This window comes from Myotis brandtii, unplaced genomic scaffold (assembly GCF_000412655.1).
Source record: "Myotis brandtii unplaced genomic scaffold, ASM41265v1 scaffold895, whole genome shotgun sequence".
NCBI lineage: Eukaryota > Metazoa > Chordata > Mammalia > Chiroptera > Vespertilionidae > Myotis > Myotis brandtii.
The window spans coordinates 359,706-382,834 of record NW_005371669.1 but is presented as its reverse complement, the minus strand read 5'-3'; the positions used below and the strand labels follow the sequence as shown (position 1 = coordinate 382,834).

The 23,129-nt window shown below is 40.9% G+C and overlaps 1 protein-coding gene across 1 annotated transcript in view; it reads right to left on the bottom strand.

Annotated features, from left to right (window-relative positions):
- Nucleotides 1-20,183: 20,183 nt before the first annotated feature.
- Nucleotides 20,184-23,129, bottom strand: part of LOC102253790 (BMP/retinoic acid-inducible neural-specific protein 3) — a gene marked incomplete at its 3' end in the record, with an annotated part of 88,088 nt that continues 85,142 nt past the window's right edge. Inside the window, exon 4 of the mRNA XM_014532451.1 lies at nucleotides 20,184-20,451. Coding sequence (XP_014387937.1) covers nucleotides 20,184-20,451 — 268 coding nt within the window. The remainder of the gene's footprint in view (nucleotides 20,452-23,129) is intronic.

Here is a 23,129-nt window from a genome sequence, read left to right as displayed (position 1 = left end):
GCCAGCCTATGTAAATTTCTAAAACTCATCTGGCCTCGCCATTCATATGCAAATGAGGTCCCTGGAGCCCAGGGAGGTTGGCCAGCCCACTGGGTATCATGTAAGGAAATGAGAGCTGGAGCTGGGACCTGAACCTCCAACTCATGAATCAAATACCCATTCAGAAATCAGCCTGGCTTTCTAACCTCCATACGTAAGTGTTTGAAACTTTACTTGCCTTGATCAATCTAATGCATCCCCATTCATCCTGTCTCTATCTCGCTCTCCCTGTCTCGCAATAAAGTTACAATAAAGCACAATTTAATTGGTCTAGATTGCTGTGCAAGTCTCTTAGAATGGGGTTCTATCTTGGGTCATTGTCATGAACAATAAATATTGCTATAAATGTGCTTGTGCCTATACTTCGAAGACCAAATGAATGGCTTTTATTCTGAGTATTAATTTATTAGTGCTTTCAAGTAGAAATTCCCACCCATTCTTATATTACTCTACACTAGGCTTCTAAAAAAGTAAAATATGTGTTGATTAGGTTCTGTTATATCCTAAGGCAGTATGCTTGTTTCTGTTCCTATATGTGTAGGATCTTTTACAATTGCATATGCTTAAAGCTATCAAACTAATAAAAGCTTTAGAAAACGTTGATGCTACAATATATATGTAACTTATACACAACTATATAAATCGTATATATGATATAATATGTATGTTAAATTAATTATATATGATTATTATCTCACATGATGATACTAAAACAATTTATATATAACTATATAAATTTTAGATATGTTATAATTAAATATATGTGATAACTATATCACATGTTATCAATCTATAATAATAAAAGCGTACTATGCTAATTAGACCAGACATCCTTCCAGATGTCCTTCTGGATGACCTTCTGTACAAAGTTGGGGCTGCAAGAGAAGCCGGGGTTCCCTGTCTCGCAATAAAGTTACAATAAAGCACAATTTAATTGGTCTAGATTGCTGTGCAAGTCTCTTAGAATGGGGTTCTATCTTGGGTCATTGTCATGAACAATAAATATTGCTATAAATGTGCTTGTGCCTATACTTCGAAGACCAAATGAATGGCTTTTATTCTGAGTATTAATTTATTAGTGCTTTCAAGTAGAAATTCCCACCCATTCTTATATTACTCTACACTAGGCTTCTAAAAAAGTAAAATATGTGTTGATTAGGTTCTGTTATATCCTAAGGCAGTATGCTTGTTTCTGTTCCTATATGTGTAGGATCTTTTACAATTGCATATGCTTAAAGCTATCAAACTAATAAAAGCTTTAGAAAACGTTGATGCTACAATATATATGTAACTTATACACAACTATATAAATCGTATATATGATATAATATGTATGTTAAATTAATTATATATGATTATTATCTCACATGATGATACTAAAACAATTTATATATAACTATATAAATTTTAGATATGTTATAATTAAATATATGTGATAACTATATCACATGTTATCAATCTATAATAATAAAAGCGTACTATGCTAATAAGACCAGACGTCCTTCCAGATGTCCTTCTGGATGACCTTCTGGACAAAGTTGGGGCTGCAAGGGAAGCCCGGGTCAGGGGTGACAGAGGGAAGCCGATGCCAGCAGCTGGGGGAAGGAAGGCCTACTCTTGCACGAATTTCGTGCATCAGGCCTCTAGTTTAATATATAATTATATATATGATTATAAATTACATTGAATAATTATAAATTGTATAACTATATAATCTGTTTCTTCAAATGGGAATATTAAGTTTGAAGATATTCTTACCATTTTTTTTCTGTCAGTGATTTTTATTTCATCATTTTACTAAGCACTTAATGTCAAACTGCAATTTTAATGTATTCCTAGTTCTATATCCTGCAACATTCCTGGGATTTAAAATTGAATTTAGAAATCAATTTGCAAACACATTGTTAATAAAAGAGGCATTTAAAAATAAAACGGTCATATTGATATAAACCTACTTCAGTAACAAAGACTTTAATTTTTAAAATTGTCTTATTTGTGAGAGAAGTGCAAATTCACCTATAAAACTCTATATCCTCAAGTGAAAAGTACAAGAGCATATCAATGCTAAATTTCTATGCATCTCCACAAAATAATAAGCATTGTACTTGGTGCATTACACACAATTAATATCGTGATTTAAAATATAGTTGACATTGTCAATGTTTCTTGAACTTGCTCCAACCATTTAATGGAAGTTTAAAATAGTTCATGATAAATAACCAATGCCAAGATGACTCATATTTTCACATCAAAAGTACAAAAACAAATCAAATACTAACTCAATGGAAAGAAGAATTGTTGAATTATTTATCTATGCAAATGACTTTATGCTGAAAACTATTTTCTCTAGCTCCACTCCCCATAATTTAACTATTAGAATCATTTATCCTAGGATTGCATTTTTAAAACTCTCTAGAGGTTCTACTTCAGGAGGAACGGTGATCCTAGAAACAGGAGGATAAAGAGGATGATTATAAACAATATTAAGTTAGGTATATCCATGAAATGTGCACAAGATCAACAATATAACTGTGAAATGTAAACTAGAAGAAAGGAGAAACATGGCTGATAAAGTATGTGCAGCCCGGCTGGTGTGGCTCAGTGGTTAGCTTTGACCTCTGAACCAGGAGGTCATGGCACATGCCCTGGTTTGCAGGCTCCATCCCCAGTAGGGGGCATGCAGGAGGCAGCCGATCCATGATTCTCTCTCATCATTGATGTTTTCTATCTCTCTGTCCCTCTCCCTGCCTCTCTGCAATCAATAAAAATGTATTTTTAAAAAATAGAGTATGTGAAATAAGCTATTAAGGTTGGAGGAGAGTGGCACAAAAGACAGTCACATTTGATTCAGGGACAAAACAGACCGCGCGTTCCTGGAGAGCAATTGCTTTGGTGCAATTTGCACTTGTACTTGCCACCATGAGTCCAGGCCTGTGACAATGATCGACCTATTTTTTTCCATGCCCCATAAATTATCCTCCATCAAAACAATACACATACCCCCCACCCACCGACAGCCCCAGGTAACTCTATTGAGACAGACTCTGTATGCTCTTTGAACACCCATTAAGACATGAAAGTACATTTGGGCCTAGAAGAGAGAGGTTTTTTTAGATGATTAAAGCGTCTATTCAGTGTGATATGGAATAAGGTAAACTGGACACGATTTTGTCACAACAAGGTTGCTAAATAACATCAGGACTCCTTTGTGCCTAAATCGTGGTTGCCATGGCATTTAAATGCATGGCTGTTGACTGGTGTTGGAGAGGCCAAATCTATAAGCTCACTCCTACAGATTGCTATTTTGATTTCTGTTGTAAGTAGCATAGCTTCAAATCACAGCAATTGCAAGAAACTCTGTGGCAAAGAACCCCAAATATATATATTAAAAAAACCACATTTTTATAAAAGCTTCGTTTGTGAAGTCTGTAACTGATGATGGTACATAAATGGTAACCGTAGCCTTCATTATGCCAAACCTTTAGGATCTTGTTACTACACTGGAGTTGGCTAAGAGTTTTCTGATGCATTTAATGTTAACAATGACAACAGGAAAACTTCACTGCCACAGGGCACCACAAACAACAATACAGCTTTCAACCGGGTCCGGGCGGTGGCTGGCTGTCTGCATCCTGGTGACAATGTCAGAGGGCACTTCCCCGGCTGCTGCCACCGCCTGGACCAGACACATGACATTTTCGGGAACTCAGGAGCCACCAGTTCTTTTCTGTTGCTTCGCATAAAAAATTAATGCTATGTGGGGGCAGCATTTCCTACATTTATCTTAGAAATGAAAGCAAACAGGAGAAGTAAAACATGGAGAGTGCTTTTATTTTCTTTATTGTTTATTCTATGAATTGCAATCGCATTGCCTTTTACTTATTGAATCTGCTTAAGAGGACCACAGACTTTAAAATGCAATGGCAAAAAAATGCTTTTAGGTCCATGTCCAAAATACAAAAACTATTTTTTTTAGAGCTCACGTAAATCATGTTAAAACTAACAGTGTTTTGCCCTGCCGACATTGCTCAGTGGTTGAGCATTGACCTATGAACCAGGGGGTCACACAGTTCGAATTCCGGTCAGGGCACATGCCAGACAGAGTTATGGGCTTGATCCCCAGTGTGGGGCGGCAGGAGGCAGCCAGTCTATGAGTCTCATCATTGATGTTTCCATCTCTTTCTCCCTCTCCCTTCCTCTCTGAAATCAATGAAAATATATTTAAAAAGTAAAAAAGAAATAAGAAAAGGAAGCATCAAAGCATGGAACAGACTGTGGAGTCTCAGAGGGAAGGCAGGGGAGGGTGGGTAGGTGGGAAAAGATCAACCAAAGAACTTATATGCATATATGCAAACCCATGGACACAAAAAATAGGGTGGTGAAGGCCTGCGGTGGGGAACAATGGGGGGCTATCAGGGGTCAATGGGAGAATAAAGGGGGCATAGGCAATACTTTCAACAATAATTTTTTTTAAAAAAAGGGACGCAAAATAGGTCATTCAGTGGATAGCATCATCAGCTCACAGTGAACTGCTTGATTGAGACTCCAGGTGAGTACCAATTGGGCAGTATGGGTGGATCTAGAAACACACGGATAAAAGAAATTATACAGCGGCCATTAATGCAACCGGGAATCCAACCATGACCTCCTGGTTCATAGGTCGATGCTCAACCACTGAACCACCGAACCACCGCGGCGGGGCTCTGCTTCCTTTTCCTGGTTCATAGGTCGACGCTCAACCACTGAACCACCGTGGCGGGGCTATGCTTCCTTCTGACAAAGTGACTAAAAATGTGCGGATGGGCCCTGGCTGGTTTGGCTCAGTGGATAGAGTGTCGGTTTGCGGACTGAAAGGTCCCAGGTTCGATTCTGGTCAAGGGCATGCACCTTGGTTGCGGGCACATCCCCAGTAGGGGGTGTGCAGGAGGCAGCTGATCGATGTTTCTCTCTCATCGATGTTTCTAACTCTCTATCCCTCTCCCTTCCTCTCTGTAAAAAATCAATAAAATATATTTTAAAAAAATGTGCGGATGGGAATGTCAAGAGCTGGAGGAAAAGCACCCAGCACCGCGTTCGAAGACCAGCGCCGAGAGCGCATCAGGTTCCTACCAGTCGACATGGCTTCTAGTGCCCTCAAGGAAGACACACCTGGGACCACTGTCCCTGTCCAAATGCCAGCCACACGTGCCCTGCGCACTAGGACATGCAAGACGGCACCTGGTTAGACAGAACTTCTTTCCTGTTGAAAATTTAATAAAACTATGTCATGGTTAATATTCTGAAATGTCTCCTTTCATTTAGGAATCAGCCTAATGTATTGTGACATTCCCCACAATGCCCACTATTCCATTTTCCCCCCCAAAGAAACTTTTACCAAGATCTTGTATTACCCCTCTGAAACTTTCTATTTCCTATGCCTATTCTGAACGAACTATTAAAACATTTCTTATTGCTTCTGATTAAAAATGTAGAACTTTTTACTCGCGCCTTTTGAAGTGCCCTAAGTGTTGAATATTTCTGGATTCCATAAGCACATCAAAAGCTTCTGATGTCAGTTATCTTTTTTATAATAAGACAGCTCATGCCTGTGCACTGACTAGCTAAAGTGTCGTATCGAGACTGTCATATTCTTCCATTTGTCACCCGATAAGACAAGCGCCCGAGAGAACTGATAATCACACCACACTAAAACTCAGCAGACTCAGGCATAATTAGAAAGACAGAGTTCATTTCTTATTTCAATTAGCCATTACAGAAACACTTGAACTGTCATTTCTTTTTTTTTCACTCAAAAAAAAAAATCGGCTTTACTCACACACAAAAAGTTAGGATAAATCCACATTCTTTACTAATCATTAAAGTCAGCACCAAGATGACTTCAAATGAGCAAAGTAATAATATAAGAGAAAGAGGAACTTTACAGTGTGCATGAATTACATAGGCACTAATAAAATTCTAAGAGCCAAGAAAAAAAGCAATAAATTGGGCAAATCGCTCAGCAATACTGCAATCAAAGTATGCATTGCTGCCCTCCCCCCAATTTTTTTAGTTAATATAGAGCCTGAGAATTATAACTAAGAAAATACTTTATAATAAACTAGAGGCCCGGTGCACGAAATTCATGCATTCGGGGAGGGGGGTCCCTTAGCGCGGCCTGTGCCCTCTCGCAGTCCAGGAGCCCTCAAGGGATGTCCGATTGACATCCTTAGTGCTGCTGCGGAGGCAGGAGAGGCTCCTGCCACCACCGCTGTACTGGCTAACTGTGAGGCCAGCTTCTGGGAGTGCACTGACCACCAGGAGGCAGCTCCTGTGTCAAGTGTCTGCCCCCCGGTGGTCAGTGTACATCATAGTGACTGGTTGTTCCACCGTTCGGTCGATTTGCATATTAGCCTTTTATTATATAGGATAATTAATGGAGGCATAACAAAATGGAAATGAGAAAAAGTTTGGTAATAGTTAAAGTAGGCATTTGTGTCTTTTCTGGAATATTTAACCTAGAATGTTAAAACTTAGCAACAAAATCATAAAACTCCAATGTGGACTCTCATTGCATTTCTTGTCTTCCTCTTCTATTTCCTTTCCCCCAAATCCTCCTCTCTGTTGTGTTATTTCTTCCCATTTATTTCAGTTGTATTATGTGGAGATGTTATGTCAGCTGTTTTAGGTTCGTTGTCCCTTCCCCTACATGAGTATAAATTTAATTTCATTTTTTGTTATACAATTGCACCATCCAGTAGTACAATAGTCTCCCTGGAAGTATAGTACTAGCTAGGTAGCTGGATGAGCAAACTGGGTAGATTTGTTACTAAATAATTTCATAGCAATATAAAATCTAGGTTGAAATGGTATTCCTTCTGTAGATTATAAAGTTTATCCCACTGTTGTTTTTAGTGAGTGCGGTTTTCTCTTTATAAAATTTCTATATGTCCAGATGTAATATCTGCTGGCTATATCATCTATATTCAATCCTAACTTCAGTTTTCAAAACTATTCTTTCTTCCCATTCGTGTAGTTTTGAGTTATACTTTCTATTAATGTTCTATTTGTAACAATTCTCCATTAATTGTTACACTTTTTCTCACCAGCATGGCGTTTTGAACTATATTTTTTTAAGTTTTCGAGGATTTTCTCTGTCACCTGGATTTCTTTAGAAGTTCAGAAGGAGTGTTCTCTCTGTGCTTCCTTTTCCTGTTCTGGCTTCACTTAGATGTGCTGGTATTTTTTCATGGTTACTCTTCAGGACTCCAGTCCAGCTGCGACCATACTTCATTGGCAGCAATGCTGAGAGTAGCTGAAGACTGTGCCAGGCGCGTGTAAGCTTAAAAGGGACTGCAGTAGCTTATCAGTCCTCCGTGAAGCTATTAAGATTTAGCTTCACCCCGAGGTGCTTTCGTGCCTTGAATGGGAGAACTCTGCCCATTTATTCAGCTACCCTTCAGTTCCTGAGGGTCAGGGAAACAAAGCTAAACTCATGTGGGCCAGCCACCTCTGCCTGCTCCGAGCTCCCCGGGATCAATTGCTTTCTGATTCAAAATTAAGACTTTCAGCTGTGGGGCCAGACTTGACAATCATCTCAGACGGAAAAAAAATGCCTTAAAAGTTCTTATACTATTTAGGACCTATTTCCTGTGGGCACCTAAACCTCGGGAGAGATGAATGAGTGGGTAGAAGAAAGTCAGTTCTCTCTTTAAATGGTCATTTTCCCAGAATGCCCCTCTTCTCTTTGGACCAACAAGCTCTCTGTGATTGATCGAATTCACTTCCATCTTTCACACTTATTTTTTTAAAAAATATATTCTTATTTTATTGATTTTAGAGAGAGAGATCAATTTGTTGTTCCACTTAGTTATGCATTCATTGGTTGAGTCTTGTATGTGCCCTGACCAGGGATCGAACCCACAACCTTGGCATATCAGGATGATGCTCTAACCAACTGAGATACCTGGCCAGGGCCATCTTTCACTTATTACCTATCTATTGGTAATACTCACATATTTTCTTATTAGATTCTCTCTTGAACTTCATGACCCCCCAAGTAAGCACCTCTCTTTGACATTACTGTTTGGGTTTTCACAAACCCCACATACATTTCATGTCACATATGGACTATATTAGCTTTGTATATATAAAACCAGTGTCCTGTCATGCTCTATAAATTAATGGAAGCACCATGTCTACCATATCTCTCAGGTCTAAATGCACTTTCATTTTCTCTGGCTACTTCCCCTATACCTTACACTGGTTGTCACACAGTAAATTCTACATTCCCAAACCTACTGGTATATGTTTCTCTATTGGCATTGCATTAGTTGCTTTTTAAAAAAATATGTATTTTATTGATTTTTTACAGAGAGGAAGGAAGGGAGAGGGATAGAGAGTTAGAAACATCCATGAGAGAGAAACATTGATCAGCTGCCTCCTGCACACCCCCCACTGGGGATGTGCCTGCAACCAAGGTACATGCCCTTGACTGGAATCGAACCTGGGACACTTGAGTCCGCAGGCCAACACTCTATCCACTGAGCCAAACCGGTTAGGGCTAGTTAAGGCTTTTGACTACTCTTCCATTATTTACTGCAACAACATCCTAACTTATTTCTATGCAATTAGACTTTTCTAATCCAATAATGTTTCTGAGTTATAATGTTGATACATTTCCCATTCCAACAAGATCCCCCACAAAATTATGGACATGACAAAGACTGTTACAGATCCCCAGTTGGCTTCTTGCTTTCTTCACCTATTTTTGTAACTACTGTGTTGTAGTCCCATAATCAGCAACCTGGTGCTCAAAAGGGCTTGGTTTTGGTTGATTCTTGGTGGTCTGTGTGTCTGCTGAAGCACAGGATCTGGGCTGTGTACTGGGCGCAGGTCTGCCCCACAGGTGTTCATTGTGGGAATGGCCCAGGCCACAGAGGCAATGACTTTCTCACATGACAATGACAGAAGCACCACACAGTACATTGCAAGCCCATGTGGCATATCCATTAACATTCCATGGACCAAGTCACATGACCAAGACCAACATGAAAGGGACCAAAAAATGTTCCCTAAATGCCAGAGAAACCACAAACTCATTTAGCCAAGGATAAACTGAAGGCACGGGTAGAAAATTGGGCAAAGCTAAAGAACTGGGAAAAATAACTCAATTTATGTCATGATAACTTTGGTAAACACTTCACAAATCAGTCACAGAGTTCTTCAGACTCTGACATTCTATGCATTTTCTTAGCATAGCTCTTCCTTTCCCATACAAAGCTTTCGTCTTTTGCCTGGATTTTTCTTTCCATGCGTGAAATAAATACCCTACTATTTATCCTTTAAGACCCAGATCTGATATTTCTGAGAATTATTATCAACTAGAGGCCCGATGAGATTCATGCAAGAATAGGCCTTCCTTCCCCTGGCTGCCGGCACCGGCTTCCCTTGGGCACTCGGGACCCGGGCCTTCGCTCTGGGCCCGGAGCTGCCATCTTTGTTGCGTCAATTTGCATATTCCCTCCTTATTGGCTGTGGGTGCCACCATCTTTGTCACAAAGTGATGGTCAATTTGCATATTCTATCTTTATTATATAGGATTGCCTTAGACAAGAATCAGTGAGTGTCCTTGACCTGGTTATTTTTGCCATATTGCCTTTTTTTGTAGGTATCTGGCTGCTTCACCAGACTAAATACTGCAAGGCTACAACACACAGCATTTTCATTTCTAAAGGCCTAACAACAATTAGTGGTGCTGGGTACATCACAGATACAGAATAAACATCCCCCAAGTAAACAAATTAATTGGGTAATTCATAAACATTTAGACAACTTTGCATTGACATAGGGCACCGAACATTTGATTATATCTAACGATTGCAGGATCACATATTATGCGTACATTTTGTTTTAATTGACAATTTTATTACTTCAACTGAGAGTCATTAAATGGCTCCACTCATCTTACCAAAATAGAAATCTAATTTAAGTAATAGATGCTTCATAGTTAAATACTAGCAATGGACTTCCATCAAGATAAATATCAAGAAAAGTAAAATGGCCCTAGCTGGTTCAGCTCAGTGGATAGAGCATCGGCCCCCAAACTAAAGGGTCCAGGGTTCGATTCTGGTCAAGGGCATATACCTGGATTGCAGGCTGGATCCCCGGCCCGGATCGAGGCATGTGCGGGAGGCAACCAATCAATGTGTCTCTCTCACATCGATGTTTTTTTCTCTCTCTCTCAAAATCAATGGAAAAATATCCTCAGGGGAGAAGTAGCAACAGCAACAAGAAGAGTAAAATAAAAAAGGAACAACTGTAAAAAAAAAAAAAAGAAAAATTAAATGTTTTCAATGAAGTAACAATAGTATGTACTCAGTGGGGGGACCGGAGCCACCAGACTCCACCGCTGTGGCTCCAAATTGCCACATAAATCAACCTGGGCTTTATGATGCTAATACACCCACATCCAAAACTTGGTGTGGCTCCGGGAAGCAGGGTGATTTAATTTGCTTTGTCCTTAAGCAAAAGGAAACATACCTGGAGAAGGGTAAGTACAGATGTTTTAATTGAGTTGTCGGCAGTGGGGCAGCTCCAGGGAGGCCCTGCACCACCGGGGCTGGTGGTTTTTCTCTCTCTCTCAAAATCAATGGAAAAATATCCTCAGGGGAGGAGTAGCAACAGCAACAAGAAGAGTAAAATAAATAAGGAACAACTGTAAAAAAAAGAAAAATAAAATGTTTTCAATGAAGTAACAATAGTATGTACTCAGTGGGGGGACCGCAGCCACCAGACTCCACCGCTGTGGCTCCAGATCGCCACATAAATCAACCTGGGCTTTATGATGCTAAGACACCCACATCCAAAACTTGGTGTGGCTCCGGGAAGCAGGGTGATTTAATTTGCTTTGTCCTTAAGCAAAAGGAAACATACCTGGAGAAGGGTAAGTACAGATGTTTTAATTGAGTTGTCGGCAGTGGGGCAGCTCCAGGGAGGCCCTGCACCACCGGGGCTGGTGGAATCTTCTTTTCAGGTCACATTTTTCTCTTGGCCATGATCCATTTTGCGGGAGATTTTTCAAACTTTAACTTTGACCAAAGGTGAACTTGTCGGAGAGTTTGAGCTAAATTGCTTTCGCCATTTCTGAGTTATGGGAAGGTGAGAGTAGATTTCGCAGGCACCTAACTTAAAACAGGCTTGGCCTTTCTGCTTACATAAGTCACACATGACTAATGCTATGTATTTTAAACCTGACAGGATTATTATAGTTCTCAGAGAAACCTCTACATTTTAAAAGAAAATATCCAATCATTTTTAAAATGCCGAAATTCCCCATTTATGCGTCCACAAATTGCCAAAAAGGGCTGCCGCTTCAAAGTCAAGAAAATACAATTAAGGTCAGGTCAGATTTCTGCCTAGGTGAGACAGAGAAAAGTTATAGGACCGATATTAAATTAGGGTAGCATTTCAGGGCAGACATGTTAGCAAGTTAATGCACTTCAAAGTGCACTTTAAAATGTAAAAGTAATTGAACCTCTACCTTTTACGATCCAGCCGGAGAGAAAAACAGCAATCTGAAAGAGAAATTCTACGCCCGGCACACCCTGTCGTCAACGTTGAGCTCCTCTGAAACAGTGTGATGGGGAAAAGGATCCCTCAACAGGTGACAGGAGATGAATTCAGGGTTATATATCACATCACAAATTACTTTTTAAACCGAGCTCAGTCTTCTTTAATCCCCTGGACAGAAAGTGTTCAAGTTTTAAGATGCAGGAATAATATATTAAAGGCTTAGAGTGTTCACGAATGCAATATCTTTTTTGTTGTTGTTGTGGTTGTTAATCCTCACCCGCGGATATTGTTCATTGATTTTTAGAGAGTGGAAGGGAGGGGGAGAGACAGAGAAAGAAACATTGAGGTGAGAGGGACACATGGATTGGTTGCCTCCCACACTCGCTCAGACTGGAGCCGGGGATCAAGCTTGCAACCCAGGTACGTGGCCTTGACCGGAATTGAACCCGGAACACTTTAGTCTGTGGGCCAATGCTCTCTATCCACTGAGCCAAACCGGCTAGGGTGGGATATCTTTTTTTAACTTTACATAAATATTAACAACAGATCATATCTTCACATTCATGTATATCCCGGCTCACTGAGCTGGTTTTGTGTCTCTGTTTACTATCTTTCCAGTTTCCTAACATTTGATAAACCTTTCCTTTACTCCATCGCTCAAGTCAGTGTTGAAATGGTTGAGCAGGAAATGATTGGAGACATTGCCTCATTCAATTCCAGGGACTATTATCTACGGAGCATTAGACAGAACAGGAAATAAGAATCCTTCCAAGTGTTGAGCAACTTGGATCCAGAAAGGATTGCAGAGGATGTTTCTTGGGACAGTATGCAGGCTGCATTTGCAAGGTGATACAATGAGGTCAAGAACAGCTGGGCAGCTCTATACTGAGAAGGGCCTAACTAGATTCCCATTAGGAACAGAGAGGAAGGGCAAGAACCAGAGAAATCGACAGAACCCATTGGCTGATTAGGTATAGAGAAGAAACGTAGAGAATAGCATACAAAGAGGTTACTTCTAACCAGTTAGAATTTGACAGCAAAGTGATAAACAGAGGAAAACATTTTAGGCTATTGGAGAAATTAGAGGGGAGTGTGGGTTTGAGGATGGGAATGGAAGTACATAGTTAGGAGTCATCAAGATAGTGCTGATGATTGATAATTTATGATATGTCATTATTTCTATTGATGGGTGATAACTAACATAATTTTTGATGTGTCGATATTCCTATTGGTAAAATTGATCTCAGATGCATAGTTATTTGTCACCAATGTCCTCCCTTTACTGAGTTAAAACTGATAGAGGTCATTTCTTTCCTTATATCACACTTCAAGCCTTTTTTTTTTTTTTCAAAACTGCAAACTCAATGAAAAGTTTATTTTGAAAATGACCTTGACTAGGGTTTTCCTCATTCTTCCAATGAGTTAAAAATTGCTATAATTTTAAGAGAGGAGAGATCAAACTGTCTCTTATCTCCTTGACTCATGAAAAATGAGTACTTTGTTAAAAAGATCAAAGGCAAGCTAAGAACACCCAGACCTAATCATCTCAGTATCATAATTAATGATAACAATCTGGGCAAAAAATCGAAACTGGCCACTCAGAAAGAAAAGGTTAAGTTTGAAATCCCCCAAATTTACTGAAATTTGGAAAGAGGAATTTTGGAATGTGATGCAAACCACTTTTCCCAACTGCCTTCCAGTGATGATGGGCAGAAATACATAAATTCACCAGAAAGTGAGCCTTCGTCTCAGGTTCAGTGAATTTTCATAAATTCCAATAAATGGATTATTGTATTGTAGTTTAGTTCTAACAAGCAGTCTGCCCTTTTGTATCCCCGCTTTGATTCCCTTTGTAATCACCAATTCTTTTATTTAAAATATATTTTATTGATTTTTTACAGAGAGGAAGGGAGAGAGATAGAGAGTTAGCAACATCGATGAGAGAGAAACATGGATCAGCTGCCTCCTGCACGCCCCCTACTGGGGATGTGCCCACAACCAAGGTGCATGCCCTTGACCAGAATCGAACCTGGGACCCTTCAGTCCGCAGGCCGACGCTCTATCCACTGAGCCAAACCGCCTAGGGCAATAACCAATTCTTTAGAAAAGGGTAAGGGGACCCTGACTGGCTGCTACTCTCAAATTGTTTTTTCCGTATTAGAGCTTGCTCCTGAGTCCTCTGTCTATAGGCCTCATCTTGTACTTGTCATTGCAGGTTAATTAATAAAGTTAACATCTGTATAGCCCTTAATATGGGCGAGGCACTGTTCTCAGCACCTTAAATATACTAAGTCTTTTAACATTCATGACGCCCATATAACATACGGGATATTATTATCTCCCTTTTACAGACGATTAAACGGATAGAGAATGTAAGTTAATTCAAGTGAGATCATGCAATCAACAGGTGGAGAACTGGGATGCTGACCTTGGGTCATGTGACTAAACATGGATCAGCTGCCTCCTGCACGCCCCCTACTGGGGATGTGCCCACAACCAAGGTACATGCCCTTGACCGGAATCGAACCTGGGACCCTTCAGTCCGCAGGCCAAAGCTCTATCCACTGAGCCAAACCGCCCAGGGCAATAACCAATTCTTTAGAAAAGGGTAAGGGGACCCTGACTGGCTGCTACTCTCAAATTGTTTTTCCGTATTAGAGTTTGCTCCTGAGCCCTCTGTCTATAGGCTCATCTTGTACTTGTCATTGCAGGCTAATTAATAAAGTTAACATCTGTATAGCAAAGAGCACAAAGTACTCTGAATGGTACCACAATAATGAATACACGCCATTATGCTTTTGTCCAAACCCACATCATGTTCAACACTAACAGTGATCATATGTAAACCATGGGCTTTGGGTCATTGTAATGTTTCAACATAGGTTCATCGATTGTAACAAAGGTACCATTCTGATGGGAGATACCGATGATGGGGGAGGCGATGCATGTGTAGAAGGAGGAGGTATAGGGGGAATCTCTGCATTTTCCTGTCAATTTCATTGTAAACCTAAAACTGTTCTGAAAAAAATAGACTCTTCATTCAAAATGAAACAAAAAACTCCAAGTAGCTCATAAACCATGCACGCATTCCAATCCCAACTAAAAGTTCCTCACTTTACTTCCCAGAGCTGTTATGAAATGTGAGATAACCAATCCAGCCTTTCTTTCAGTTCAGACACTGATGAGTACGAAAAAGATAATTTTGAAAGAAAACGAATTCCTATTCACTCCATCAATGGAGAACACATTTTCTCCACAGAGGCTGTCAGATACACTGGGAAAGGCATTCAACACAGAGCCAATCTGTACCTACTTCAGGAAAAAATGTTTCCCTTCTAAGCACCTTGATTACGGGCAGCTGATATTTCTCAAATGCACCAAAATCCATTCAACAAATATGTGTGGAGTGTCGCCAGGCACAGGACTGCAAGCTCAGTGCTGCAGGCGTTTCGAAGGCGAGTTTCTGCCAAAGAGCTTTACCTATCAGCTTCGCTGAAGGAATTTCCTAGCTCTGCTATGTTGCAATCATGGATGTTTGGAGAACAGTTACGTGCAATAGACAGAATAATTATACAAGAAAAGAGCCACCGTGAGTCCTTATGAGAAAGCAAGCTGCTTCCAAAAGAGGGTTTTGTGACTTCTCCCTGCTTCTTTGAAGAGCTGTTATTCTGCTACCAAGAGGCAGAAGGAAGACGAGGCTGTGGAAAGATAAAAGCCTGTGGGGGATTCCTGGGAAACTTCTCAAAGCCATTTCGGCATCTAGGCCGTGGTCGCTAGCGCTCATCTAATTTTAGAAATCGGAAGCTCTGGGTAGCTGCTGTGTCTGATGGCTATAACCCCATCAATCCTGCTCACGCTGGGTGAGGTTCATTTATTTTCAATTAGCATTTATTGAGTTCCTATCTTGTACTGAGCTCTGGATGGAGAGAATGGGAGATAAATAAGCTACTTTTTGGGGATACAATAAGTGCTTGATAACCATACATCAAATATGTATGGCTAACCCAGGTTGGGGGCTCGATCTCCAGTGGGGGGCGTGCAGGAGGCAGCTGATCAATGATTCTCTCTCATCATGGATGTTTCTCTCTCTCTCCCTTCCTCTCTGAAATCATAAACAAAATATTTTTTTTCTGTTTTCTTTTTTTACTCCTCACCAGAGACTATTTTTTCCATTGGTTTTTAGAGAGAGTGGAAGGGAGAGGGAGAGACAGAGAAAAACACCAAAGTGAGAGAGACACATCAATTGGTTGCCTCCCATATGCCCCCGACCAGGGCTGGGAGCCTGCAACCCAGGAACATGCCCTTGACCGGAATCGAACCCGGGACCCTTCAGTCCACAGGCCAGTGCTCTATCCATTGAGCCCAACTGGCTAGGGCTAAAAATATCATTCTTAAAAAAAGTGTGCATGCAATCCAAGCGACCTCCTCGGGTGCACATGGACCAGACCCTTCCCTGGAGCTGCCACCACCGTCCCGGCTGCAGCTGACCCTGGACCAGAGAATCACCAGGCCTTTAACATTACAGCTAACCCAGAGGAGAACCCCATTCAGTCCTAAATTAAACCCTGAAAGGCCGCGTGCCCTCCCCTCTCTCCCATCCCCACCACCTCTTTCTTGGGCTCCCTATGTACTTCTGGGACTATATTCTGAGCCATGTTCTTGCCAGAGAACAACCTCATTTCCTCTTTTTCTTAGTTCCAGCACAAGGTACGTGTACATCCTTGCTCCACTTAACTATGGGGCCACGTCCTGAGAAACGCATCAGCAGGCGGTTTTGTCCGGCCATCATGGAGTGCACTTGCACAAAAATAGATGCATCACCTGCTCCTAGAATGGCACGTGCTATCCTCTCGTCTGATTGGCAGCTTAGTAGGTTTGTTTACACCCGCATCACCGCAAACACATGAGCAATGTCTTGTACTAAGACTTTTCGATGACTACAACATCATGAGGCCATGGGAAATTTTGCTCCCTTATAATCTCACGGTCCCACGGCCGTAAACGCTGTCCATCTTGGACTGAAACATGGTTATACGTGGCTGTACTTGTGTTTACAATCCACCCCGGTATCATTCCCATGCTCTTCTCCGTTTCCTCTCCCTGGTCTAAAGCCTCACTTTCCCATCCCCAGCCACTAGACCAGCCGTGGGCAAACTACGGCCCTCGGGCCGGATCCGGCTCGTTTGAAATGAATAAAACTAAAAAAAAAAAAAGACCGTACCCTTTTATGTAATGATGTTTACTTTGAATTTATATTAGTTCACACAAACACTCCATCCATGCTTTTGTTCCGGCCCTCCGGGCCAGTTTAAGAACCCATCGTGGCCCTCGAGTCAAAAAGTTTGCCCACCCCTGAATTAGCTCAAAGAAATTTGTATTGAGGAAAATATAGCTCTTAATAAGCTCTTAAGACATGTGTCTTAGAAGTGGTCAAAGTCATAGACCCAGATCCTATTGCCAGACGTAATTTAACTCTGATTATTCAGGAAAAGGACTGAAAGCTTATAGAAAATGTCTAGCAGAAGAAGAGTGATTTTTACAGACCCATCCAAGCAGCATTCAGTCTTCTTCAGTCCAAGGAGCTACTGGACATTGTAGCATCCCATGTTCATGGACATGGTAGGCTCATCCACAGTGTGACTCAGAGCAGTCATACCACAGAGAATAACCTTGTAATAAAAGCCCTGCCTTTTTATGGCAGAGTTGGGTCTTGAAGAAAGTTCTCCTTGATGTCCAGTCTTTAATTTTCAGTCCTTAGGCTTAAACAATTTTAGAACATTTTGGCATTTGAGGATTTATTAAATACTAATTACCTATAATAATAAAAGCGTAATATGCTTATTAGACTGGAAGTCCTTTCAGACGACCTTCTGGACGGGGCCGAAGCAGAGGCAGCCATGGCAGCGACGGGGGGGCCAAGCCCCTTGCACGGATTTCGTGCATCGGGCCTCTAGTATGTCTAGTAAGTACTGTGCTTGGGGAAATAGAGGGATCTGAAATAGAATTGACACTTAATGATGATGAACAGAATAATGATCCACTGCCTCCTTCATGCCCTCTACTGGGGGATGGAGCCTGAAACCCGGGCATGTGCCCTGATGAATTGAACCAGAGGGAGAGAGAGAGAGAGAGAGAAACATTAATGATGAACAGAATAATGATCCACTGCCTCCTTCATGCCCTCTACTGGGGGATGGAGCCTGAAACCCGGGCATGTGCCCTGATGGGGAATTGAACCATGACCTCCTGGTTCATAGGTTGACGCTCAACCACTGAGCCACGCTGGTCTGGCTGGACACACATTTTCTTTTTTTTCTTTTTAATATATTTTATTGATTTTTTTACAGAGAGGAAGGGAGAGGGATAGAGAGTTAGAAACATCGATGAGAGAGAAACATCGATCAGCTGCCTCCTGCACACCCCCCACTGGGGATGTGCCCGCAACCAAGGTACATGCCCTTGACCGGAATTGAACCTGGGACCCTTCAGTCCACAGGCCGGTGCTCTATCCACTGAGCCAAATCCGTTAGGGCTCGACACCCATTTTCAAACATTTCCATTATGTGCTCCAAAACTCCTTCCCCTGGCTAATGGACAGCGAGCATTGCCTGCAGCCCTCGCAAGGTGAGATCCAGGTTACTCCTTTCTCTCCCCCAGAGCTGCCCTCCCATCACTCAGAAAAGCCACTTTCCTTGGAGTCTCACGTTCACAGCTAGATCAAAGCTTCCTAAAGCCCGATCATCCCTCGTAATAGCACCAGAGCCTAAGAAAAATGCCTGCACACTGTGGTTTCCACCATTAAAACACGTGCCTGTGCGATCCAAGTTCCCTCGTGGGAGAAGAGCGTACATAGGAGTATCCATTAAGTCTTCACATGAACTGTGAATGAATATTTCTCTCTCAGTATGCGTACAAGAAGCTCTACTGTATAATTCTACTTGGTGCTGAGCAAAAAAAAAAAATCAATAGCCATATAATAAACACACTTACAACAATGATGTCTTCTATTAGAAAATACACTTTAAGTTCTTGTTTATATCATTGAAATTGATTTCTGGGGAAAAAAAATCCATTTCTCCTCAGCAACCTCAAGCTAAGTATCTGTAACAATACCCTACCTTACAATACTTTTAAATTAACTAAAACATCTTTCATGCCAGCTACATTTTAATCTGTCCAGCATAACTGCTATTTATACATTTGCTTACCCAGTATAACTTAAGTCCTACAGTCAGAAGTAAACTAACTATAAATGTGTGATTTACATGTACAGAACTCTTTTTCCCAACCGCATCCACTAGCAATATTGAAGATGGGTAGTATTATTTGAGTAACCCTTAAGCTAAAGATATTTCTATGTCACCTCTATTCTATCCTGTACATCATCACAAAGGATATTTCTTGGGCTAGTTTTATCTAGCATTCCCAGATAGTGAAGGTCTAGCTTTTAAATTAGCCGACCAAAAAAACTACACACGTTAATTTTAAACTCATAAAGCAAGAAAATATATTTAAAGACTGTTTTTTACAATAATAATGAATTGTCGCAGTTGAAACAGAAAGAAACGTTCTCTGTATTTTATTTTATTCTTGTGAACTTAACCCAGGATCACACCAGCACATTATGCCAACTCTCTGGTCTGTTAGCTTTGCAGTGGCTCTTGGCCAAAACAATACGTGTTGACCTAAATTGCCAACGAAATATGGCCAAAAGTCTATTGTTTTGGAAACCACAATCACTTTCTCTCTCTCTTTTGAAAAAAAAATAAAATATTAAAAAAGAAAGAGACTCATTCTCCCTTTCTCTCTGCTTTGGTAGAGTTAACCTAAATATAGTCACAAGCAAAGTACTTCAGTGAACACATGAGGTTCATCCACGAATTCTAGATTATGCTGTATCGTGACTTCTAGAAAGTTATAACCAAACATCTGTACCTCGTTTTAATAGCACTGGGGGAAAATACTGCTTAAAGCAGACTTCTTAATGACTGTTGTGTCATTGCCCACTTTGAGTCATTCCCGTCTAAGGACAATGTTTTTAAAATGCATAAAATAAAATATGAAGATTTCCCCAAAAAATCAATGTTATTAAAACAGTATTTTTATCTATGCGCAGTCTGTGAGGAGCCTGTGTATCCCAGGATCAACTGACATAATTCAAGGACACTCCAGTTAATATTTTGCCATGAAGAACCTTGACCCAATTATCAAGTTAAAAAAATTACATCAAGACACACACTCCATTTCATTTTCAATGGATTACATACCTCACGACAAGAGGGAATGTTGACATAATTCTAGAACACAATTATTTAATTCAGGGGGACATGCCAATAATCAGAGGTGGATTTTGTTATTGTTGATAATCCTCACCCCACGATATTTTTCCATTGATTTTTAGAGAGAGCGGGAGGGAGGGGTAGAGACACAGAGAGAGAAACAGCCATGTGAGAGAGACACATTGATTGGTTGCCTCCTGCACAGGCCCTAACTGGATGGGAGATCCAGCCTGCAACGGAGGTAGGTGGTCTGGACGGGAATCGAACCCCGGACCCTTCAATCCTCAGGCCGATGCTCTATCCCCTGAGCCAAACCGGCTAGGGCTCGAGATGGATTCTAGAGGTAGGAGAGAGAATGGCATGACGGACATGGGAGGCAAACTCCCTCCTACCTTTATGGCAGTGGATGCAATCTGGATGTGGTGCAGCCTCCGCAGGGTGCTGTCCCTGTCGATGAAGTAGGAGGCAGCAAGCTGATGCAGCGTCTCCAGGGTGACCGAGGAGCTGTTGGTGCCGGAATCAGCTCCTTCAGATCCTCTGCTCAGCTTCCGCTTGTCCACAAAAATGGTGAGCGACTCCTCTCCTGCATTAAATGTATGGGACATTATTCCATTTCCCACTTAAAATCCAATTTTTCAATTACCTGCAAGGGAGGACATATCAGACACGGTGAAACGAAAGAGTGATCAACAGCAAAAGGGCAAATCTTTTATTTATTTTTTAAAAATATACTTATTGATTTCAGAGAGAGGAAGGGAGAGGGAGAGAGAGAGAGATAGGAACATCAATGATGACAGTCATTGATTGGCCACCTCCTGCATGCCCCCTACTGGGCATGTGCCCTGATCTGGATTCGAACCCAGAACCCTTCAGTAGGCGGGCCGACACTCTATCTACTGAGCCAAACCAGCAAGGGCCAGACTGGATTACTGTTTGCAGTTACTGCTTGTGCCATCATGGATGCAAATGTGAGTAAAGGTCCAGTGTTGAGAAGAACCATGGGCTGTTCATGAATGACTTCCGTTAGCCTGGGTATTGGAAAGAAAAGTGCTTAGCTCAGTGGGAGACAGGCAAACCGGATATGCCATGATCTAGGACACGTCTGGAGAGTAATGGCAACGCTACAGCCATTGTTTTGCTTTTCTCCTCTAACAGGAAGACAGCATGGTCCAAAGAGGAGGCACCAGAAAGGATCATAGGGGACCCAGGTCAACATAGATGACACCAGGAATACACAGTTCCTGTTACAGTTACAATCCACAGATTTTTAAAATATATATATTTTTATTGATTTCAGAGAGGAAGGGAGAGGGAGGGGCATAGAAACTGCAATGATGAGAGAGAATCATTAATCTGCTGCCTTCTGCGCATGTGTCCTTGACTGGAATCGAACCGTGACCTCCTGGTTCATAGGTCGATGCTCAACCACTGAGCCACACCAGTGGCTCAGTCACTGGGGCCACAGAGATTTTTAAAATTGCAACCAAGCTAACCCTTCTAGGTGAGCTTTATTTTATTGTATCATTACTACTAACCTTGGGTTTGTCTACTGACCTGTAATGTTTACCATTCCACCCAGAATGAAAAGAAAGGAGTGTGTTTATGGCCGATGTCTTCCTGGTCGTTCTATTTCCTTCCACTCAAAGATCTCCCTGTGAATATCTGTTTTGCTTTTGTGCGAGTTTTACTTCTAAAGTACGGCTATTTGAGTAGAAATCCTTCTTCCAGAAATAACCATTGCAAAAGTAGCTTAAATCTAATTGTAGGCTTTCCTTTCGATGTGTCCTTTTAGTTTAAAAATGTTATTCTATTTTCGGTAAAGACAGATCTGATTATCCCGTGAACTAAAATCCGTGGGTTATTTTGGGGATTGCTGTCCTTTTAGAAATTATATTTCGGCTCCCACCATGTTTGCTTTGCTTTTGCTACTGATGACCATCCTTCTTTGGCCTAATATGTTAAAAGGCACTCGTTCCGATAATATCTATCTTTCTACTAAGATAATGTTATCGAAAATAAGACGATTTGAAAAGCAAACAGACATAATGGGGGAAAAAACAATCTTAGAAAAATAGGCTTCTGACAAGAAGCAGAACCAAATATATAAAGACGGTAAAAAACAGACATGTTGGCTTAACACCAATTGGCATCTGCGAAGTATTACAGGAAGGGAATAGCAAGCCTTATTCAGCTTTGAGAAAGAAACATCATATGTTTTATAAAACACTCTGAAGGAAAACTGACCTTATGACTATTAACAGGAACCTCCCAAATACATCTGAAATGTTTCTAAACAAAATTGCCCACCGTACCATATTCCTCTCTATGGAACAATAACATGTGGGGTGGTGGGGGAGAGGAATTGGAAATAAATAGTTCCAAGGTTAGATGAAATGAATCCGCCCTGGGTGAAATATAAAATATAATTAAGTTACTTCTATTTTGGAGCTGTTTACCAACAATGCTATAGTGAACATTTCTGTTGTGTATGGTTAGCAGATTCCTGCTATTCTTTTGGTGAGAGGAATTCTCAGAAGGGAGATTTCTGGAACACTCAGGAGCACTCTACATTTATAGAGAAGCTCTAAACAGTGCTCTTCAAACGCAATGTGCATATAAATCACCTGGAGACCTTGTTAACGTGTGGATTCTGATTCATTAACCTGAGATGGAATCGGAGATTCTGCATTTGTAACAAGCTCCAAGGTGATGCTGGTACTGTGGGAGCATGGACCACGCTCGAGTAATGAGGCTCTAAATCACAGCACAATTTATTACCAGTTTCAAAGTCTGTCTTTATCAGTGACCTGCGTGTTCCTCTAAGGAAGGTCTTGGGTGTTTGAACTGTTATAGGTAACTCAGCAGAGACTTGTCAAACGAGTGGGCAGGAGATTTATCTACCTTAGCAAAGGGCCATGAAGAAGAATAAAAAAATATATAATCAACTTTATAGGACTCTAAACTGAACATTTATCTTTGACTTCGTGTCAAGGAATCTTATGACTAAGATCAACTGACATAACAATTTTAACCTCATTTCCTTCATTATCTTATTATTATATCTTATTATTATTTACATAAGTAGTTTGAAGTCCTTTTAGTCAATAACTGCTTACAATGAAAATTTAATGCACAGTATTGCTTTAATTTCAAACTTTTTATTTTGTTTACCAGAGAAACATGAGAGATAAAGATGAGAGACTGAACAAGAGAGCAAGACAGAGAGAGGGAGAGAGAGAGAGAAGAGAGAGAGGAGAGAGA